This window comes from Puma concolor, chromosome D4 (genome assembly GCF_028749965.1).
Source record: "Puma concolor isolate L17-30 chromosome D4, mPumCon1.1.hap2, whole genome shotgun sequence".
In the NCBI taxonomy this organism is placed as follows: domain Eukaryota; kingdom Metazoa; phylum Chordata; class Mammalia; order Carnivora; family Felidae; genus Puma; species Puma concolor.
The window spans coordinates 1,605,632-1,623,412 of NC_141679.1; the positions used below are offsets into that span (position 1 = coordinate 1,605,632).

The following is a 17,781-nucleotide window of genomic DNA, read 5'->3' on the forward strand; positions in this document are numbered from 1 at the left end:
GTGAAGTGGTGGGGGCAGCCCACCTCCGAGACACCCTTGGCCTCTCTGGTTCTAGGTGACAGGATAGTGGTGGCCTCAGGCAGGCAGGCCTGTTGGACGGCCTGGTCCCTCTGTGTGTGCTGGTCATGCATAGCAAGACTGTCCTTGCCCCTGCCTCCTTCCTCCTCCTCTTCCCCTGTCCTGTCCTTGTGGGCCACTGTCCTCACACATGCTCTGCTCCGTCTGCACTCACACCACTGTGGGCCCCTCCTGTGGGCTGAGCAGGAGTTGCCTGAGGTTCTGCTGGGCAAGTACTTGAGGCATTGAATGCTGGCCACATCTGTGTTTCCTCTGTTTCAGCTGTGTGGGAGTGGAAGAGGAGGAGGCCCCAGACATCGACATATACCACTGCCCCAACTGCGAGAAAACCCACGGGAAGTCTACCCGTAAGTAGGGGCTGTGCTGCTGACCCTCAGTTTGCACTCGCCCTGGCCTGGCTTTCTGGGTGAACGCCCTGGGTAGTTGCACACTGGTGCCTGGGACCACTGCCGGCCCTGCTCACTGCCCCTATGGACCTGTCACTGCCCCTCCCGACCTGCTCCTGCCCCTGTGGACCTGTCACTGACCTCCCGATCGGCTCCTGCCCGTGGGTGCAACTGAAGCCACCCAGGTTGTGCTCTCAGAGGGGCCAGGCCCATCTGAGATGGGAACACCACACAAGGTCTGGGAGTGCCTGTGTTGGGGATCTGCTGTCCCTTCTCCAGTGCCCTCTGCTGGGAGAGGCCCTTTCTCAAACTGCCTGCTGGTCCTGTGGGGGGTGTGTGGCACATCCTGTAGGGGCTCCTTAGGGAGCAGGCTCATCCATGGTGGCTCCATGGGGGGCTGTGTCCCTGCTAGGAGGGGAGTTCTGAGGCTGAGCCACATAGGGGGTGTGCCCTGGTCTGCAGGTGTCTTGGGAGGGGCCTGGCCTGGGGACAAGACAAATGGCATGGGGGTATTAACGTGGCCTCAGGTTTCTGGCCTGGGCTGGGGGGCGTGGGTGCTCATAGAAGGTGCGGGCTGGACACTGACCCTGGCTGGGTAGCTGATGACAGCCCTGTCATCCTGAGCCCTGGGTTAACTGGGGGAGGAGAGTGGGGGCCACATTTGGCCCCAGGCACCAGGAGGCCTTTCACCCCCTTCAAAGGGAGCGCCCCTCCTGGTGTCCAGTCACAAGGCAGAGACTGGATCCCCAGCTCCTGGGGGGTGATTACTGTGGATCCAGCGTGGGTAAGCGAGGGTGCCAGCGCCCTGTTCTGTGGGGTGGGGCTGGCCCTGGCGGTCTTGGGGGCTGTGCCCTGGTCACTTGGGAAGCTGGGAGAGGCAGGTGGGGTCACCTCTGGCCTGTGTGCCATGGTCACCAGGTGGCCGTGGGGCTGCATCGGCTGGGCTCTCATTCTCCAGCCCCTGGCACATGATCATCACGCGGTAAAGCACCAATGCGTGAGAGCAGCAGGAAGGTTCCCGGGTCCCTGAATTATCCTCGTCCCCCAGGAGCTGGCCCTCACAGTCTGCTGTGATTACCTGGACATCATTCTGGTCACTGCTTTACGGCAGATGTGGGAGGGTGACTGTCCCCCTGTGGGTTAACTGACATCTCCCAACACCTCATGAGCCACAGAGGAGGCTCAGGTCCTGGGGGGATGAACAGGGTGGGGACTGGGCGGTCACACCATGTGTGGCACCATGTGGCAGGGCAGGGACAGAGTAGGACTGGAGCTAGGAGACCCCGCCTGCCCCACAACAGAGCTGAGTGGCCTGAGGGAGGGTGGGGCAAGGCCCTGTGGTCTGGGGGCTCTTCCATGAATCGGGGCTCAAGTTGGGTGATAGTGGGGTGCCGAGGTGCGTGGTGGTGCTCACATACAATGTGACTTCCACATCACCGCGTGTCCTGGAACCCCCTCTCCCTGACCGTGAGCTTACCCACTGTTGAGGGCATGTGTGCCTGCTGACTGAGACCCTGCCTCTGCGCTGGGGAGTCCCAGCTGCCTTGTACGGGGGCCCTGTACCGATGCTGAAAGCCAAGTGCGGGCGACCCTTCCTGGCACTTCTAGTCAGGTAGCCCCCGGGGCATGTGGGCACCGCGGCCCCTCCCTGGCTCTGCGTGTGTGCGCACATGCATGTTATGTGTGTGCATGAATGTGCGCAGAAATGTTCACATGTGCGTCCACGTGTGTGGGTGTGTGCATGAACGCGGGCACACGTGTGCATGAGTGTCGTGTGCGCACAAGAATATGCACGTGTGTTTGCACGTGTGTGCATGTGTGTGCCTGTGCACGTGTGTTTTATAAATCTCGTTGCTACTGGAGGCCACGTGTCCACGAGGGACAGAGGTGCAGAGGCTAGGACTTCCCACCAGTGTGCGCACCGGTCACCGTCAGTCTGCACTTGAGGTGTGTCTGTGCCCAGACCGGAGCTCGTCACTGTCCGTGACACGCTGGTCAGTTTGCTGCATCTGCTCCAGTCAGACCCTCCATGGTGAGGGCTCCCGCTGTCCCCATGTCCCCAGGGGGCCCCCCAAGCCTGTGGGCTGCGCCGGCGCCCTGGGTGGGTTTGGGTGGGCACCGAGATGAGGGTGGGGACTCACAGGTTTACCCGATTCACACAGATTTGGGGCCTGGCAAGGAGTCAGGAGGGCTCCCAGGAGTGGGGGGCTCGGCCCTTACAGCAGCCCTGACCCTGCACTGCGTGTCCAGCTCTGGCTGCTCCCCTGATGCTTACACCCCTCCTCCCCGTGCCCATGAGGCTGTGCTGCCCTGGGGGGTGGGCACCTGGCACCCCCACGCTCCAGCCTCCCGCTGGGCGGATGTCCCGGGGTGCCTTGTCAGAGGGGGTGGGGTGCCATGACAAGAGGAGGGGGGGTGGCCTCTGGGCCCCGGGGAGGGAGGGAGCCCGCCGGCCAGGGCTGCGCGAGGAGCGCCCAGAGCTCACCCTGCCTCCCTTGCGGTTCCGCGTCTGGCTGTTATCCTGGCCACATGCTCCGGCCACAGCGTCACGTGGGCCAGTCCCTCCTCCAGGTGCTCCTCGATGCCCAGTCCGGAGTTAGGGCCCAGGAGGGCCACCAGCCAGGTCAGCCCCTGCTTCCCAGGCCTGGGTCCTGGCAGGAGTGTGGGGGCGCCGCTGTTTCCCCCACTGCCCTTTACATCTGCACCCCCATCACCCGGCCGCACCTGCCCTCCAAGGCTTGGTTTCCCCACACGGCCCCTGGGGCCAGGGCCCTGGTGCCAGGCATCTGTGTCCTCTTGCCTCCGCACACCTGCCGGGGAGACCTTGGGATGTGGGGAGTGGGGCAGATGCAGGTGCCAGCCTGGGGGGACCTCGAAGGGCCCCCATGGGGTCCCCTCCGCAATGCCTCCCTTCTCCCGACCTCAGCTGCCCCCCAGACGGCACTGGGGTATCTGTCTCCCCGCTGGTCTCCCCCACCTGCGGTGTCACCCATGGCGGCCAGTGTGCGGGCTGGGCTGCCCCTTCCACCCCTGTCTTGATCCCTGGACGCGTGGGACCCCTGGTAAGTGGCCGGGAGCCAGGCTCGCCTCCCACCAGAGGCAGCCCCATCGCCGAGGCCCACAACGCTCCTCCGTGGCCATGCACGGCTGCCCTCGCTCCCCAGGCCCTTCAGTGGGGGGCACCTGGTAAAGTCTAAAGCCCGGGGCATGAGAGGCGGCCCAGGGTCACGTCCTGATGCAGCTGTGGGCCCAGAAGAAAGGATGATGATATTGAGGCTGGTTTCAGAGTCAGGGTGACCCGGGCCATCGTCAGAGTTGTGTCCCCGCCCCGAGGCCCTGCCTTGGCTGTGAGCACCCTCTCCCTCTGAGCCTGCTGGCTCTTCAGGAAGCAGGGATGGCTCTCAGGCCAGCTGTGGCTTTGGTGACCCCCGTGCGGAGCTGGGCTGCTCAGCACGCACTTGGCAAACCGCTGAGAAGAAAAGGCCTGAGCCAGGGTAACCAGAGGGAGGAGGGTGGGCACTGAGGTGCCAGTGCAGTGCCCAGGAGACCAGCCATTCACAGACATCCTGCATGCCCACTAGTGCTGGGCTGTGCCAGGCACCGTGGGCGTGTGGGGAGAGCCCAAGGGTCCAGAGTGGGACGGAACCCTGTGAACAAATGGTTTCAGCCCAAGCAGCCTAGCCAAGAGGAGGGGCCGTGCGCGCAGTGGGCCCCACAGAGCTCCTGGGGTGGACGGGGCACCGTACGCCCTTCCCCTCCTGTAGCTCATGAGGGTCCCGGACCTCGCTATTAAAGATGCAGCACAGAGATGCCCAGTAACTTGCCCAAGGTCACACAGTTACAGGCTGGTGGGGCAAGAAAGATTTGGACAAGTGGTGGAGCCCTTCCGTCTCTCGTCTGTGCCTCAGGCCACCACCAGAACCCCCAGTTCGAGTCCCCCCTCTACAGGATCTTGCCGGGCTTCCATAACGTCCACTCACACCCTGGCCATGGCAAACCAAGGGCGATGGAAATGTCACACCATTGTTGGAGGCAGGCTCAAGGGTCATTGGTGGCAGCCCCCTCCCTGTCCTTGTCTGTGAGGGATGGGATCCCTCAGATCTAGTCTCTGGCAGTCCCTCAGATCTAGTCTCATGTCTGTCATGGGGCCAGCTTGTTTCACAGCCCACCCAGCAGCTGCCAGGGACAGGTCTCTGTGCCAGTGCTGTCCTCACTCACCGAGTCACCAGGGGCTACCCTGGGCAGAGGCTGGGGCCACAAGGAAATTGCTTCCCTCCCCTCCAGGGGCTTGCAGTCCAGTAGGAGTGTGAGTGCGTGTGTATGTGTGTGTGCACGTGCATGTTCTGGGTGCACTGCGTGGGCGTGCACACGGGTATGTCCTTGTGCGTGCACACACGTGTGCACATGCACATGTATGCAAGTGCACCACAGTCCAGTAGGTGTGTGTGTATATGTGTGTGCACGTGCATGTACTGTGTGCACTGCATGGGTGTGCACATGGGTGTGTGCTTGTGGGTCCAAAGGCACATATGTGTGCATATGCATGCATGTACAAATGCGCCACAGTCCAGTAAGTATGTGTGCACATGTGTGTTCTGTGTGCACCTCATGGGTGTGCAGACGGGTGATTGTGTGTGCATACCTGTGCACATGTATGTGTGTGCAAATGTGTCAGTCCAGTAGGTGTGTGAATGTGTGTATACATGTGTGTGCACACGAATGTTCTGTGTCCGCTGCGTGGGCATGCACACGGGTGTGTGCTTGTACGTGTATAGGTACATGTGTGTGCATGTGCACATGTGTGCGAATGTGTCGCAGTCCACTAGGGGTGTGTGCACACAGTTGTGTGTAAAGAGTCCAGGGTGGGGTGCCCGGTGCCCTGGGAGCACACACGAGGAGAGGAGAGTTGGAGTCAGCGGTCAGGGTGGCGGTGTCAGAGGGGGACACACAGGAGTACAAGGTGGCACAGGCGGGGTGTGGGAAGGGCGGGAGCTACAGAGGGCAGTGCCAGCCTGCTCCTGCCCCAGTGGTGGGCTTAGGGCAGCAAACGTTGCAGCAGCGAGGTGACAAGCTTGAGGGGAGGCCTCCCCTTGGTGGGACCTCCCAGTAGGTGCCTCTGACGCGCTCTCAGCGGACTGGGTGCTAATGGGAAGGGTCCCGGGCTCCCCCAGCTTTGGGGTCGGCTGAGCCAGAGGAGTGGGAGGGGCAGGGCAGGGGTGGGGCCGTGACCCAAGGAGGGTGGGAGGTCACAGGGGCTGGGGGGGGGTGGGTGGGTGGGTGGCCCCCAGGGGACATCGGGGGCGCCGCCTCTGCGGAGGCTGGAGTCTCAGCGTTCACAGCTCCTCAGCTGCCCTCTGGGCCCGGCCCCTGTGGTGCGGGGAGGGGAGGGCCCACGCTGGGTGCCATCTGCCCCTGTCTCCCCACAGTGAAGAAGAAGCGGGCCTGGCACAAACACGGCCCAGGGCAGACGCCCGACGTGAAGCCCGTCCAGAACGGCAGCCAGCTCTTCATCAAGGAGCTGCGGAGTCGGACCTTCCCCAGGTGGGCGGTGGCGGCCTCGTCCTGGGGGGCTCAGGGGCACAGCCTCCCTCCAGGGGAGCGGCACAGCCCCCCTAAGCCCTAGGCGCTCCCAGCTCTGGGGCTGACCTCTTCCTTCTCAGCACCTGCAGGTCAGGTGTTGGGGACCCTCTTCCTCTGGGCTCATGTATCCCCCCACCACCTGGTGTGGCCCTTCCCACGCAACCTTCCTGAGGGGGAGGCTGCTGAACTCAGGTTCTGGAGGGCGAGGAGTGGGGGCTGGGGTCCTGCCCAAGACCACCCTCCAGACGTGGCCCTCTGCCCCTGGGCCTGACAGGCTGTCCCCAGGTCCCCTTCTCAGAGACCGCCTGCCCGCGCCCATGTGCCGCGTGCAGGTCGAGGGCAGAGGGCAGGGGCAGGGCTGCGGGGACCCTGACTCGTGGACATGTGCTCTTTAAGCTGCTCTGCGCCCCCTCGGCCCCTCACGGCCGGAAGACTTTTGTTTGTCTGACAAGGTTTCTTCTCTACTTTTAAAGAGTAACTCACTGGACCCAGGATCCTACGTGGTGGGTCCTTTTCCTTTTAGCACTTCAAATATTTTGCCCCACTGTCTTCTTGCATGCATGGTGTCTCATGAGGGACCCAGTATGACTCTTACCCGTGAGCCTCCACAGACAAGGTACCTCCCTCCTCTGGCTTCTTTCCTTTCTGCGACTTTTACTGAGATACAACTCACAGACCTTACAGTTGGCCCATTTCAAGGGTACAACTCCGTGGTCTTCGGTGCGTTCACAGACGTGTGTGCCACCAGCAGCCGGTTTAGAATGTTTGCATCCCCCACCCCCCCCCCCCCCCCCGCCCCGGTGTCTGTTTAACATTCTGTTGTGTGGACAGACCACACGTTGTTCATCCATGCGTCAGCTGACACGCTGGGGTTCTGATGTTTGGCTACTGCAGATAGTTCTGCTATAAACGTTCTTATACAGGATTCTGGGGGACATGTGTTTCCATGTTTTTAGGAGCAGTGGCTCCATGTTCAGTTGTCTGAGAAACTGCTGGACTGGTCTCCACAGTGGTTACGCCACTGTCGTTCCCACCAGCAGAGCGTGAGGGTCCCAGTTTCTGATCACCCTTGCTGGCCCTGGCGATTATCTGGCATTTTGATTCGAACCATCCTTACACGTGTGAGGCTTTCTCTCTCTCTGGTCTGACCTGCATTTCCCTCATGAAAAGTCATGTTGAGCATCTTTTCATGTGCGTGGTAGTCATGTGTATGTCTTCCTTGGAGGAATGTCAGTTCGGACCCTTTGCCTATTTTTAATTTTTGTGTCTTTTAATTATTAAGAGAGTTTTTTATATATTTTAGATACAAGTCTCTTAACAGACAAATGATTGGTGAATACTTTATCCTGTTTTGTAGACATTTCACTTTCTTGATCATGTCCTTTGAAGCACCAACATTTGTAATTTTGACGGAGTCCAGTTTATCCGTTTTTTATTTTGTTACTTTGTGCTTTTGTTGTCATAGCTGAGGATCATTTGCCAGATCCAAACCCCAGGTCATGAAAATTACCTTCTACAAAACTTCTAAGAGTTTTGCAGGTTTTAGGTCTTACGGTTTTGTTTTTGATACATTTTGAGTTAATTTCTTCATATAGGGTGAGATAAGGATCTAACTTTTTTTTTTTTTTTTTTTTTGCACGCATGTCTCCATTTGTCCCTGCACTATTTGTAAAAAGACCACTCTTTTTCTATTAAATGGTCTTGGCTCTTAGCTGTAAGTATATGCATTTATTTCTGGACACTCAGTTCTGTTCCACCAATCTGTTTATCCTTAGGCTGGTCTCACATTGCCTGGACTACTGTGCTTTGCAGTACGTTTTGAAATGAAGAAGTATGAGTCCTCCAGCTTTTCTTTTCTTTTCTTTCTTTCTTTCTTTCTTTCTTTCTTTCTTTCTTTCTTTCTTTCTATTGAATATTTTTTAATGTTTATTATTTTTGAGAGAGTAGAGAGAGCACGAGCCGGGGGAGGAGCAGAGAGAGAGGGAGCCACAGAATCCCAGGCAGGCGCCAGGCTCTGAGCTCTTAGCACAGAGCCTGACATGGGGCTCGAACTCACGAACCGTGGGATCATGACCTCATTTGAAGGAGGACGCTTTACTGACTGAGCCACCCAGGTGCCCCTCCCGCTTTGTTTTTCTTTTTAAAAATCCTTCTGGCCGTTCTTGGTCTGCTGGAATTCCATCTGAATTTTAGAATCAGCTTGTCAGGCCTACAGAGAAGTCAGCTGATACGGATTGTGTTGAATCTGTACATCAGTAGAATCGAAGTATTGCCATCTGAAAAATGCAGTCTTCTGACCTATGAACATGGGTTTTCTTCCATTTATTAAGATCTTTTATGTTTCCTTCAATAGTGTTCTGTAGTTTTCAGAGTTTGTACTTCCTTTGTTAAGTTTATTCCTAAGTAATTTATTCTTCTTGATGCTCTTTTAAATGAAATTGTTTTCTTAATTTTATTTCCAGAGGCTTCATTGCTACGGTACTGAAATAGAGTTCAAGTATATTCATCTTGTATCCTGCAACCTTGCTGAGCTGGTTTATTAGTTCTAATAGCTTTTTAGTAGATTCCTTACACCTTTCTATATGTGAGATCATGTCATCTGTGAATAGTTTCCTTTCTTCACTTCCAATCTGTGTTACCCTTTTTTTCTTGCTTGATTGCTCTGGCTAGGACTTCTAGTAGAATGTTAAGTAGAAGAGACCAGACAAAGATGATCAGGGCCCCATCCTTTTCAGGGTGCTAGGCTTGGGGTACAGCCTCAGTTCCACAAGTGTGGGCCAAAGGGAAGAAGGGAGCCCCCCCACGTCTTGTCTGCCGTTGCGTGAGACTGAGAATCAGGAACAGACAGCTGGTGCAGGATGAGAAAGGCTGCCGTCCTGTTCCTCCTGGACGAAGCCCTCTGCTTGGAAGCTGGGGAGAGCTCCCACTCAGCTTTCCTGTGTCCTTGGCCGCGGCCTTCCTGAGGGAGGTCTCCTCGCCGATCCAGTGGGGTAGAGGGAAGAATGGTCTCGGCCCATATATCACAGGCACACGCCTTTCCTGCCAGGTTTTCATAGATTTTCTAGGCTAGGTGTTTCTCCATTTGCTATTTGCTCTTAGAACCATTTCCAGAGGTTTCGAATAGTTGTTTTTCACAGTAATTTTCACCAGTTTCATTGGGTTTTGGGTCCTCAGGGCTCTTCACGCTGTCATGCCAGAGGCAGACCTTTCTCATGTGGCCTCTGTCAGGATATCGCCTCTCCTGTTTTGCAGTTTGATTAGGACGTGTCTAGGTATAGTTTTCAAGTATTTAAGCCTACTTGGTGTGGTCTCAGTTTTCTGGGTCTGTGGTTTCACATCTGCCATTAATCTTAGAAAATTCTCAGCCGTTGTCACTTCCAACATTTCTCCTGCTTCAGACACTGCTCCTCTCTCTCTCTCTTATTTTTCGTGTCCTCGTCATGCCCACGTTGCTCTTCCTGCAATTGTTCTGTATATTCTTGGAGATTCTGTTCCCTGCTTGTTTCATTCTTTTTTCTCTTTATGCTTCAGGCTGAGCAGATGTTATTAACTTCAAGCTTACTGAGTCTTTTCGTAGCCACACCCAGTCTGCCAATGAGCCCGTCGAAGGCATTCTTCATTCCTGTTACCATTTTTAATTATTCCTATCATTTCCTTTTGATTCTTAGAGTGTTCACTTCTCTGCTTACATTTTCTTCTGTCCTTGCATGTTTTCCACTTTTTCCATTAGCACTCCTAACATATTAATCGTAATTTTAAAAAATTTCCTATCTTATACTTCCAAATTCTGTGCTATAGCTGAGCTGTGTCCTGATATTTTTAAAACTTTTTATTTTTTAATTGAGGTATAATTAATATACATTGTTATATTAGTTTCAGGTGTACAATATAATGACTCAGTACTTCTGTACATGAGCAGAAGTATCATCTTCTGCACATGAGTATCACTCAGTGCTCATCATGATAAACGTACCCTCAACCCCCTTCACCTGTTTCACCCATCCCCCCACAGACAGACTTCCCTCTGGTAACCACCAGTTTGTCCTCTGTATTTAAGAGTCTGCCTTTTTTGTTTGTCTCTTTCTTCTTCTTGTTTTTTTTTTAAATTATTTTAATGTTTTATTTATTTTGAGAGAGAGAGAGAGAGAACAAGTCGGGGAGGGGCAGAGAGAGAGGAAGACAGAGAATGCACGAAGCAGGCTCCAGGCTCTGACCTGTCAGCACAGAGCCTGACATGGGGCTCGAACACGTGAACTGTGAGATCATGACCTGAGCCGAAGTCGGACGCTTAACTGACTGAGCCACCCAGACTCCCCATTCTTTGTTCATTTCTTTTGTTTCTTAAATTCCTCATATGAGTGAAATCATATGGTATTTGTCTTTCTCTGCCTTATTTTTATTATACTTAACATTATACTCTCTAGCTCCATCCATGTTGTTGCAAATGGCAAGATTTCATTTGTTTTATGTCTGAGTAATATTCCATCATGTGTGTATGTGTGTGTGTGTATGTGTGTGTGTATACACACCACATCTTCTTTGTCCATTTATCAGTCGATGGACATTTGGGCTTTCTGTATCTTGGCTGCTTCTGATAGTGCTGCTATAAACTTCAGGACGTGTCTTTTTGAATTAGTGTTTTCATTTTCTTTAGGTAAATACCCAGTAGTGGAATTACCGGGCCACCACGTAATTCTATTTTTAATTTCTTAAGGACCCTCCACGCTGTTCTCCAGAGAGGTTGCACAGTTTGCATTCCCACCAGCAGTGCAAGAAGGTTCCTTTTTCTCCACATCCTCGGCGACACCTGTTGTTTCTTCTCTTTTTGATTCCAGCTGTTCTGACAGGGGTGAGGTGATTTGCTTTGTGTCTTAAGACTATGGTTTTTTGCCGTTTAGCGCATCTTGTGATTTTTTGGTGAAAGCTGGACATGATGTATTGAGTCAAAGGAACTGAGGTGATTATGCATTTAGAGTGAGGTTTTGTGTTGACCAGACCAGGGACTGGGTTGTGTTGCTGTAGCCGTAGGGCCAGACACATGACTTTCTCCTAGTTTCCTTGTGTTTTCCTCCTCTCCTGTTCTTGCTGGGTGTCCCTAACAACTCCTTCTTAAATAGAATCTGTCCTGCAGCTGTCTTGGCTATACTCAGCTACCGTTATACTGTTGTATGGTAGTAGGATTGGGGTAGGGGAAGTGTCCTGTAATTGAATAACACACCTCAGTGTTTCAGTGGGCCCGAGGCTCTGGGCTGTTACCTTTGGAAGCATTTCTTGGCCTTCGCTTTTGCTCTTCTTCCCTAAGACAGGAAGCTAGTGGCGTCAGGGGGATGGGTGGGCACTTGCCCTTCCCCCATCAGAGGAGGGTCTGGTTAAGTAAGTGCTCCTGGAAGGTAGACTTTTGTTATGGAGCACACTTGGAGTATATTTACACATAATTGCTCTCCCCCAACCATGTCTGAAATAGGACAGCTCTTCACCAGGAGAACCTGTGGGTAGAACCCATCAAGGTGGGTCTCCTCTGAGGCTGGGCCCCATGAGTTCTTAACTCTGAAGCTAGTTCACACTCAGCCTCTGCACTTTGTCAGAAATCACTTTAATTATCCTCTCAGTTACCGCCTCCAGCCGCTTCTGCCTCAGGTAAGGTCCTCTCGGTGGTGATTCTCTGTGTTTGCCTGTCTCCCCAGATTCTGGGGGCGACTGGGGGCCCCTGTAACCCTAATGTTCAGTGAATCTAAGAAAATTCCTTGGTATTCAGTCCGTTCAGCTTTTTTCTTGTTGTGAGGACAGGAATGACCATTTCCAAGCTCTTTACATGTTGGAGTTGAAGCCATTAGTCCAGTTCCACTTACTTTAACCCCTTCTCATTAGTTGGGTTGTCTTTTTATTGCCTACGTATTCTAGGTACTTGCCACCGATCAGATACTTTCTCCTGTCCCGTGATTGCCTTTCCACTTTCTTCGTGGTGTCCTTTGAAACGCAAATGTTTATAATTTTGATGGAATCGGATTCATTCTTCTCGTTCTTGCTGCTCGTGGTTTTGGCTTCTAGGAAACCGTTGCCAGATTAAAGGTTGTGAAGATTTATGTCTGTGTGTGTGTGTTTTCTTCTGGAAGTTTTACAGTTCCAGCCTTTATGTGTAGGTCTTCAACTCAGTTTGAGTTAGTTTTTGTCTATGATGTGAGATAGGGTCCCGCTTAATTCTTTTGCATGTGGACGTCCAGTTCTCTCATGAACCATTTATTGAAATGACTGTTTTTTTTTTCTCCATTGAGTTGTCCTGGCGTTCCTGATGGAAAAGCAGTTGGCCACAGATGTTTGGGCTTATTTCTGGACACTCGGTTCTGCCGCACCGATCCATATGTCTCTTCTCTCTTCTCATGCCGGCACCACACGGTCTTGATTACTGTAGCTTTAGAGTGAATTTTGAAGTTGGTCAGTGTCCTCAACTTTGTTCTTTGTAAAGACTGTTTTGGTCATCTGGGGGCTTTGCACTTCCCGTCAGCTTTCCAAGTTCAGCTTGTCCATTTCTGCAAAGACGTCAACAGGTGTTCTGACAGGGATTGTGTGAAATCCGTAGCTCAATTTTCTCTCATTTCTTGAGTCTCATTTCTTTCTTCTAGATTTGATTTCTCTCTTATTGAATTATATCCTTTAGTGGTTTAGTAAAGGCCTATAGAAATATTCTGTTTTTGAAAATGTTTTCATTTCATCTGTGTTCTTAAATGATTCTAATTTTCTAAAATGGGCCTAAAATTTTAGAGTAAATTTATTTTCCTTGAATTCTTTGGAGACACTGTTATTCTGTTGTCATTTGGCATCTCTTGTTGTTCACGAGATGTCTGTTGTCAGCCTAGTGGCTGGTGTTTGTTCATCTGTTTACTGTTTGGTTTTGGCAAATAATCTGTTTTTTTATCTGAAGACTTTTCAGATTGCCTCGTCTCTGATGTTCTGCAGGTAGGCTACAGTGCATCTGGATGTGCTTTGTTTTTATCAGTTCTACTCAGGACTCAGTAAGATCTTTTAATTTGAGGAATTGTATCTTATCTCAGTTCTGAAAAATGGCCTGTTTTCTTTTTAAGTAGCATTTCACCCCCTTTCTCTGTATTATTTCTCAAGTATTCCATCAAATTGACCATTTGGTGGGGCGGGTGCAGCTACTATTGAATGCATCTGTTGAGTTTTTAAATTTTCTCAAAAGTGACGTTTTTCACGTCTAGAATTTCCGCTAGGTCATTGTCAATGTTGCTTGCTCTGTTGTCCTCCCTCCCTGCCCTCTGCTGCGTCCTCCCATTATCCCTGTGAATGTGGTTAGTATGTTTCCCAGCCGTCCATTGTGCTCAGTCCCCGGACCCGTGCTCTGGCGGATGTGTCTTCCGTCATTCTGTGAGGCGGCCTGTCTGCCCTGGGCCCAGAGGTGTCCCCGCAGAACCATAGTGTGTTTGTCTTTGCTGGGTCCTCATGGGTTTTGCAGTCCCAGACCTGGTACGTGGGGCTGTGTGACATGAGGGCATGGGATCCCGGTTTGTCCGGATACCGTCTCCCTCTGGCTACCCTGGGGCTTCCACAGATGACCCTGCACTGTCCCAGTGCTGCCGCTCACACACCCGCCACCCACTCCTGGCCTGAACCTAATGCTCTGTCAGCACTGGTCCCACCCGAAGGTCCCTCCTCCGTCCTCACCCTAACTGCCCCACGTGCTCCCTCTTGGTGGGACAGGGCCTTGCAGCTCCTTCCTCTCAAGCACTATCTTCCTTGGAGCCACAACCCCGTGCTCCCCTGGCTGTCCTCCACCTGCCTGGCCTCCTCTCCTGCTGACCACTCTCCCTGGGAGTTGTGGGGACTCTGCTCTCGCCCCTGGCCCTCGGAGTTTACACCTCCCCCTGATCCCCCGCCCCGCCCAGGCTGTCTCTTGGCCGGCGGCTTCAGCCTCCCTCTGCAGCCTCTGAGCTCCTGACCCGTCCTCAGTCCAAGTCTGTCCCAAGTCAGCTGCGGATCTGTCCCCTGCACACGCCTGCTCTTAGTCCCTCCAGCTGTCTGCCGTCACCTCCCCTGTTCCTCCACCCTTTCGCCCACCACTGCCTCCTGGTCCGTAAGCTGAGCCTCCTCCCTGGTCGCGGTGTCCAGCCTGCTCCCGCGGCAGCTCCCCGTCCGTCCACACAGCCATTGGATTGACCTCCAGCTGTTGTTGCCCTACTCAGGCTGTCCAGTGGCTCCCCAGTGCTCTCGGCACGAGGCAGAGGCCCACTGCTGGGCAGATAGGCCACCTCAGCTGCTGCGCACTCAGCCCGCTCACCCCCTACCCCCGGCTGCTGGGCTCCTTCTCCCTCCCCACCCCTGGCCACATTCTCCCCACTCCAGGGCTTGGCTGGCACCCCCCCTTCTGCCCGGGACATGTGCCTCTCAATCCTGCCCCTCCAGGCCTGGACAGGCTGCTCTGACGCTGACCCCTGCTGTCTTCCCCCTGAGCTCTGCTCTCAGCGGTGGGCTTACGGCCTTGCATGCTTGTCTGATGGAAGCCCATCTCCAGCGTCACCACGGGGGCTCTCCAGCTGGGCCTCAAAGGTCCCTGGTGCCCCGGGCAGTGCCCAGCACGCAGCTGGGCAAGCTGGGCAGGGGAGCCACTGACCGCAGCACCCCAGGTTGCCCTTGGACCCCGTGCTTGGCTTGTGCAGGGAGTGGATTCTCCCTGGAAGGGGTTTGTCTCTATCTGCTGTGTCCTCAGGCCCAGCCCCAGCGCCGTGCAGGATCTAATCTCTGCGCGCATGGGAGGAATGTTATGGAGGGTGGGCAGGTAGGGCAAGGGGCAGGGGAGGGATCCTGCCCAGGCTCTGCCTTTCTCTGCCGTGGTAGGAGGGTTGGTCTCTGTGTTTCCCCTTCCTGGGCCTCCTGGACCTTGAGGTCCAACGTCTGTGAGGGATGTGGGTCCAAGCCACGTCGCTCCCCCATGACCCCTGGGCATGGTGCCGGGGACGAGCCCTCCTCCCAGGGCGTGGGAGCCCGGGTTGCACGTCTCTGGCTCTGAGGCCCTATCCAGGCCTGTCCCGGTGCTGCGGGGCCGGGATCCTGGCCGGCGTGACCTCCGACCCCCACTTTTCCCGCAGCGCGGAAGACGTGGTGGTCCGTGTGCCCGGCAGCCAGCTCACGCTGGGCTACATGGAGGAGCACGGCTTCACTGAGCCCATCCTCGTACCCAAGAAAGACGGGCTGGGCCTGGCAGTCCCAGCCCCCACCTTCTATGTCAGTGACGTCGAGAACTACGTGGGTGAGTGGCCACCGTGGAGCCTGCTCGCCTTAGGCCCTGGCTGGTCCCCGTGCTGTGTGAGCGCCGTGATTCGGGGTCTCCGTGTACGTTCAGGGCACTCTTCTTAGAATCAGACCCCATGTCCCACTGAAATGACACGTGACCCTGGCCGTCCCCCCAGTCAGTTATTCTGACTGCGAAGGGGCCTGTCTTGGGACCCTTTCGTTCTGCCAGCTGCAAAACCCATTCTGTTGGGTGCTGATGGCGGTAATGGAGGGCCCCTGCCTTCGAGGTTTGTGCTGTGCCCCCCTCAGCCTCTCCTGGGCCAGCCTGGGGCACCCTTGGTCTGCCCCAGGACCCTTCCTCTCTGGATCCCTCCGGCTCCCGTTGGTGCTGCCCTGTCCGGCCTGTCTCCTGTCCCCTTGGCAGCAACCAGCACTGTGGGCACCCTCAGTCGGGACACCTCCGGGTGGAGGGAAGAAACTGTATGCTTGGGCGTCGTCTGTGAGGCGGGGCCACACGGCCCAGACTCTGAGGCCCCAAGGTGGCTGGGGCTCGGGGGTGTGGCCCGTGCAAGAGGAGGACAGAGCCCGAGAAGGCTGGTGCCCAGGTCCCCTGTGGCAGGCAGAGAGAAGGGAGCCCCATCGGGGCCATCTGTGCCCGGCCGCAGCCCCTAGAATAACAGCTAAGATCTAGTTCACGCCTGCCAGGTGCCGGGCATCACCGGTAGCTAGTGTCATCTTGCCACAGCTGGCACCCAGGCCCTGGCTCAGCTGGCCACAGAGAGCACAGAGGGCCGGCCCCAGGCACTGCCCGCTCGACCATAGTGCTGTCTGCGGGAGCTGGAAGCAGCTTAGCCGACAGGGAGGCATGTCTTAGAGGCTTGTGTTGTAAACGCTCTCCCTTCTCCTTACTTGTTTTATTATGGACGTTTTCACACACACACACACACACACACACACACACACACACACGCACACACACACCCCAAGGGAAATAAACTCCCCTGTGCTCAGTACTGGCCACAAAATCACAAGATCTTGGCCGGCTTTCTGTGTCTGCACCCCCAAATTTAAAGCAAAGCTGTGGCACGTACATCACTTCTCCCACGGAAACCCCGGCACGGGCTCTGACAGATGATTTGACGTCGTTGCAGCCGCGGGCTGCTCAGTAGCATCAGAGCCCCGCCTCAGTCACCCCAGGCGCCCCAGACGCCCCTTCCAGTTCGCTGTTCGAATCAGAGCCCAGACCAGACCTACACACTGCGTGTGGTTTTTATGCCTCTCAGCATCTCCCCATTCCCGAGGCTGTGGGAGGGTTGGGGTTGCTGGTCCTAGAGAACGTCCCACGTGGGGGATCTGGCCAACAGTGTACCCGTGGTGTCATGTAACTCACTCCTCTGTCCCCAGTGGTTCCTGCACCACCTGGACAGACACTCAGATTCACATTCAGGGGGACGGCAGCCGCTTCGGGGCTGGGGCGCTCCTGCCCGTCAGCCTGTGGTGCCTGGCCACCTGCACAGAAGGGCCCGTCAGCCCGCAGCCCGGGTCTGAGCGGCCCCTGGGGACTGTTGGGAGGGACGAGGCCGTTAGTCCTGTGTGCCTTTCTCCCACTACTAATTAGGAGTCAGTGTGAGGAGCTCACCCTCGCCAGTTCCTTAAGGAACGGTCATCGGTGATTTTCACCCTGGAGTTTTCCTCATCAACTACAGAAAACGTGGGGAAAATGTTTTTCCTTTAACTTACCAGTTTTCAGGATAATAAGTTGGCACCCTAGAAGTGTAGGAGTTTTTGATTTTTTGATTTTTAAAATGTGTGTCCCATGTTGTCTATGTGGGGTCCCCGTCTGCCGGGCCCCCTCCCGCGGAGGCTTGCGTCTCAGCCGCCTCCCTGCACCCCCGCCTCTCAGCAGGGAGCCCACAGGGCAGCCCGGTGCGTCGGGGGGCGGGCGGGCTGCACGCCCTGGCCCCTCACGGCCCCACCCCCTGCCCTGCCCGCAGGCCCAGAGCGGAGCGTGGACGTGACGGATGTCGCCAAGCAGAAGGACTGCAAGATGAAGCTGAAAGAGTTTGTGGACTATTACTACAGCACCAACCGCAAGCGGGTCCTCAACCTCACCAGCCTGGAGTTCTCCGACACCAGGTGAGGGCCCCCGGGCCGGGACTGCGGCTGCTGGGGGAGCCTGCACACACGAGCGAAAGCGGCATGCGGTGCTGCTCTGTTTCTCTTCTCAAGACCGGAAGTGATGCACTGTGACAAATTCAAACGGATCATAAGCAGCAAGACGCGGACTCCTCTGGCCTGCCCCCACCCCGTTCCCCAGAAAGAGCCACAGGCCACACCGCGGCATAGATTCTTCCAGAACGCACGTGCTCATGCTCGTGCATGACGTTCCTTGCGACACTGACGCTTGTGCACACACCACAGCCCCACACGCTCCCACACGTGCCTGCACACGTTCACAGGGGCACTCTCCAGTGCACACTGTGGGCACAGC

At 55.2% G+C, this 17,781-nt stretch overlaps 1 protein-coding gene across 3 annotated transcripts in view; it reads left to right on the top strand.

The window, feature by feature from the left end:
• The window catches only part of PHF2 (PHD finger protein 2), a 75,938-nt gene that overhangs the window by 36,172 nt on the left and 21,985 nt on the right, over positions 1-17,781 (top strand). For all 3 annotated transcript variants that reach the window (XM_086684774.1, XM_086684775.1, XM_086684777.1), the window contains exons 2-5: positions 340-425; positions 5,891-6,005; positions 15,146-15,306; positions 17,285-17,426. In XM_086684774.1, the coding sequence (XP_086540900.1) occupies positions 340-425; positions 5,891-6,005; positions 15,146-15,306; positions 17,285-17,426 (504 nt within the window). The remainder of the gene's footprint in view (positions 1-339; positions 426-5,890; positions 6,006-15,145; positions 15,307-17,284; positions 17,427-17,781) is intronic.